Source organism: Gekko japonicus, unplaced genomic scaffold (genome assembly GCF_001447785.1).
Source record: "Gekko japonicus isolate JY-2015 unplaced genomic scaffold, Gekko_japonicus_V1.1 scaffold8559, whole genome shotgun sequence".
Taxonomy (NCBI): Eukaryota; Metazoa; Chordata; class Lepidosauria; order Squamata; family Gekkonidae; genus Gekko; species Gekko japonicus.
In genome coordinates, this window is record NW_015210858.1 from 3,720 (window position 1) to 8,081 (window position 4,362).

At 44.0% G+C, this 4,362-nt stretch overlaps 1 protein-coding gene across 1 annotated transcript; it reads left to right on the forward strand.

Moving 5' to 3' along the window:
• Positions 1-3,150: 3,150 nt before the first annotated feature.
• Positions 3,151-4,086, forward strand: LOC107125114 (olfactory receptor 13H1-like). The gene has a single exon (XM_015428572.1). It carries the CDS (start codon positions 3,151-3,153, stop codon positions 4,084-4,086), a length of 936 nt encoding a protein of 311 aa, XP_015284058.1.
• The last annotated feature ends 276 nt before the right edge of the window (positions 4,087-4,362 follow it).

A 4,362-nucleotide genomic window follows, 5' to 3' on the forward strand; every position in this document is an offset into this window, starting at 1 on the left:
ACCAAGGATACAGACTTGGCCCAAAATCTGGGCCTTCCACTGCTTTTTTACTATTTATTTATTATTGCTAATAAAATTGACCGGAGGTCTGCCTAGGGATTTCTCATTTCACATATCCTTTGGTTGTGCTGCATTAGCAGTAAGTGGTATATTACATTATAGCAACTCTTTTTTTTGTAGTTGCAGGATTTTTCTTGCAGAGCCCTAGTCATCTCAGCAATTGTTTTGCTTAACTAACAGCTGCAGCCGGCTCCCAGAGCAATCTTTGTGCTTCTTGCTGAAATCCAGTAGTTTTCATCCAGACACAGGAACAATGCGCAGGAGATAAGTGCATGAAAGGCAGCCTGTGAGCGATATGCTGGTTTTACTTCTGAAGGGTGCTGAAAATAATACTGGTTAGAAGGAGGGAGTCAAAAATTAGTTCAGTGGCGTATGTCCTGAGATTCCCATAGATATTCATGGCAATATTAATGCAAGACCTAATAATATCAGCTATACAGTCTTGGGCTTATGCATTTGCTCCTCTCCTATGTATGCTATCATGTGTCAACAGTGACCTTTGGCTCTCTGTAAACAGGACAGTTGCAATGCAAAATAGTAGATGCCCAAAGATCTCACATTAAAAATTACCATATCTGGGGAAATGTGTGTGTGGGGGGGACGTTTTAATCTTCCCGAATGTACTGTTGTCGATCTACTACTCTCCTATAAAAGGAAATGCAAAGGGAGAATCTGACCCAAGAGTGCTAATTTAGATTCATTCATCTCTCCCGTAGCCTTGAACAAAAGCTTGGGTTGGGTGTTCTCACTCTAGGAGGAAGGTTCTAATACCTCAGCTGGCATGAACTGATAACCAAAGAGAGATCAATCTATTCAGAATGGGTGAAAAATGTTGGAGCTGGACAGAGTAGGATTCACACGAAATCAGATGAAATCAAGGAAGAGACAGGATAAAGCATAAAAAAGCAGAAATAAGTAGCATCTGTGAAGGGCCAAATTGTGATAGTACCTGCCCTTCCAGATGCTAATTTGTTGGTGCTCATCATGTTTCACACTGTGCCTTGCTTGATATCATCCGATTTTATGTTAATCTTGCTCTGCCCGTCTTCAACAATTAGAAGGGTTCTTCACTCACCCTGAACAGATTGATTTCTCTTTGCTTGGTTACTGTTTCCAACTTGCTCCCTGTCTAAGATGTGTCTACTCCCATCCTTCTGCCGCTTGTAGCTTATAGCATAAATATGTATCTCCTATGGATGTACCAGCCATGCGTCTGATAAAGTGAGTTCTTCTGACTCCCCCAAAGCTTATTCTGGAAGAAAAGTTGTTAGTTAATAAGTTGCCACTGGACTTCTGCTTAACTGAGCTTCCCTCCAGTCCGTGCTAGTCCTGCACATCAAATCATGAGGTCCCAAAACAAGGCTGCATACGTGAGTGATTAATGGTTTGAAAGAGGAATTGCATTTTCCTCTACTCAGTCTTCTTAGGAAGAGCACATTCTCTCCTTGTACAATGGGCTCAACTAAACATGAACTTGAAAAGTTCGGTTGTGCATTATGTATGTATAGATGTTTGTGTATCAGTCATCACCAAGCCCATATCACAGTGGTTTAGAAGAGAAGAAGAGATTGGATTTATACCCCGCCCTTCACTACCTGAAGGAGTCTCAGAGCGGCTTACAAACTCCTTTCCCTTCCCCTCCCCACAACAGACACCCTGTGAGGGAGGTGGGGCTGAGAGAGCTCTTGACAGAAACTGCTCTTTTTCAAGAACAGCTCTTATCAGAACTATGGCTTGCCCAAGGTCATCCAGCCAGGTGCAAGTGGAGGAGTGGGGAATCAAACCCAGTTCTCCCAGATTAGAGTCCGCGCACTTAACCACTACACCAAACTGGCTCTCTTTATGACAATAATCGCCCTGACCTGGATAGCTCAAACTGCCTGGATCTCATCAGATCTCAGAAGCTAAGCAGGGTCAGCCCTAGGTAGAACTTGGCTGGGAGACCACCAACAAAGCCCTGAGTTGTTGCATGGAGGCAGGTAATTGCAAACCACCTCTGTTTGTTTTGTGCCTTGAAAACACTATGTGGTTGGTGTAGGTCAGCTGTGACTTCATGTCACTTTCTATAACATACAAATGATTATCACTCCATAAACTCTGTCATCATTGTCTATGTTACTGAGAGTTAGGCCATGGTCACACTGGCGGCTTGGAGTGAGATGGTGCTGCCTCTAATTGAACCAACTGAAAGTGTTATGGGGCATAGCATCCACACAGCACACCCTGATGCGGGTTAACTATGGAGACATCCTGTGGTAAAGCATCCACATTACTGCAGTGCCTCAGCCACAGTTGTTGTTGTTCAGTTGCACAGTCGAGTCCGACTCTTCGCGACCTCATGGACTAGATCCCGCCAGGCTCTCCTGTCTTCCGCTGTCCTCTGAAGTTTGCTCGGTTTCATGTTCGTTGCATCGATGACACTGTCCAACCATCTCATCCTTTGCCGTCCCCGTCTTCTTTGACCTTCAATCTTTCCCAGCATCAGGGTCTTCTCCAGGGAGTGCTCCCTTCTCATTGGGTGGCCAAAGTATTTGAGCTTCATTTTCATTATCTGGCCTTCCAGGGAACAGTCAGACTGCAACTAAGCATGTAAGTGAGAAGCAACTGTTCAGGTTTACAAAAAAATTTAAAGTCAAAGTCAAGTCTATTTTAATATTTATTTATTTTATTTATTACTTTCGATTTATATCCCGCCTTGCCTGCAAGGAGACAGAATTGTTGCCCTGCAAGAATACAGAAAATTTATGATACAGAGGGTAAAAAAGAAACTTTAATTTAAACTTTGCAGCAGAAATCCAATATGGATTCGATGAAATCCTCCATTCCATGTGTTCAGGCATGCCTACAACCAAGAGAAGTCCAACTTTTAATTTTAATAAAATGTGAAAACCTAAACAGGAACAGGAAAACTCTGTTGTTTTTTTCTTTTCTTTTATGGCTTTCTTCTTCCTCTGACTTAGGCTCATGACTATTAACTAGTGAGTGTTCTTTTTAATCTTCAACTACCCATTTTCTCCAATTGACAGCCTAGACGTTAACGCAGTCTCCTCACACAACTCCTTGCCCAGGAAAGAAGATGTGAAGCAGATGATGAAGAACAGCAGTGAGACGGTGGTAACTGAGTTCATTTTGCTTGGTCTTTCAAACCATCCTGTGGCTCAGGCTATCTTCTTCTGGATTGTTCTGGCAGTCTACCTCATCGGCTTGCTGGGGAATGGCCTGATGGTTATATTGATCATTACTGACTCCCATCTGCATACGCCCATGTACTTTTTCCTCAGCAACCTCTCCTTCCTAGACATTTGCTACACCAGCAGCAGCCTCCCACAGGTCTTGGTTACTTTCACCACAGAGAGAACAACCATTTCCTTCCTGGCCTGCATGGCCCAGATACACATAAGCCTGTACCTAGGTACCACAGAGTGTGTTCTCCTTGCTGTCATGGCATATGACCGCTTTGTGGCCATATGCAGCCCCCTACACTACACAGTGATCATGAGCTGGAGAGTTTGTGTCCAAATGGCCATTGGAACTTGGGGCACTGGCTTTATCCTGACTCTCATCCCAACGGTCACAGGCCCTAAACGGTTCTGTGGCTCTAATGTCATCAACCACTTCACTTGTGAGGCCCAAACAGTTGGCAAGCTGATCTGTGGAGACACCCACTTCAGTGATATTGTATCTTTTATCAGCAGTGTACTGGTCCTCATTGTACCGTTCACTTTCATCTTGGTGACGTATTCGCGCATTGGACTGGCTGTTTGGCGAATCCGTTCCAACCAAGGATGGAGCAAGGCTCTCTCTACCTGTAGCTCTCACCTAGCTGTTGTTGGCATCTTCTATGGTTCAGCCATGGCCATGTACTTGCAACCAAAGTCCAAATATACCTCTGACGGGGACAAGATGGTCTCTCTTCTCTATGGAGCTGTGACTCCCATGCTCAACCCTCTGATATATAGCTTGAGGAACAAGGATGTGAAACGGGCACTGGTGAAACTCTTTGGGGGAAAGGGATCCGGATATTAAATGGACTTCTTTGCCTTCTGCTACCATCTCTGGATCACTCGTCGTTTGTTGATTCTCTGAACTTGTTCTTCAGTTCTTAAGTTGAACCTGTTCTAAAGTGCTGACTAATGCAATATTCCTTTAATTTGTTTTTGTATGAGTTGGTTTCCCTATTCATGGAGAAGCAGGATATTCATTACATAAGAACATAAGAGAAGCCAATGTTGGATCAAGCCAGTGGCCCATCCAGTCCAACACTCTGTCATACAGTGGTCAAAAATACCAGGTGCCATCAGG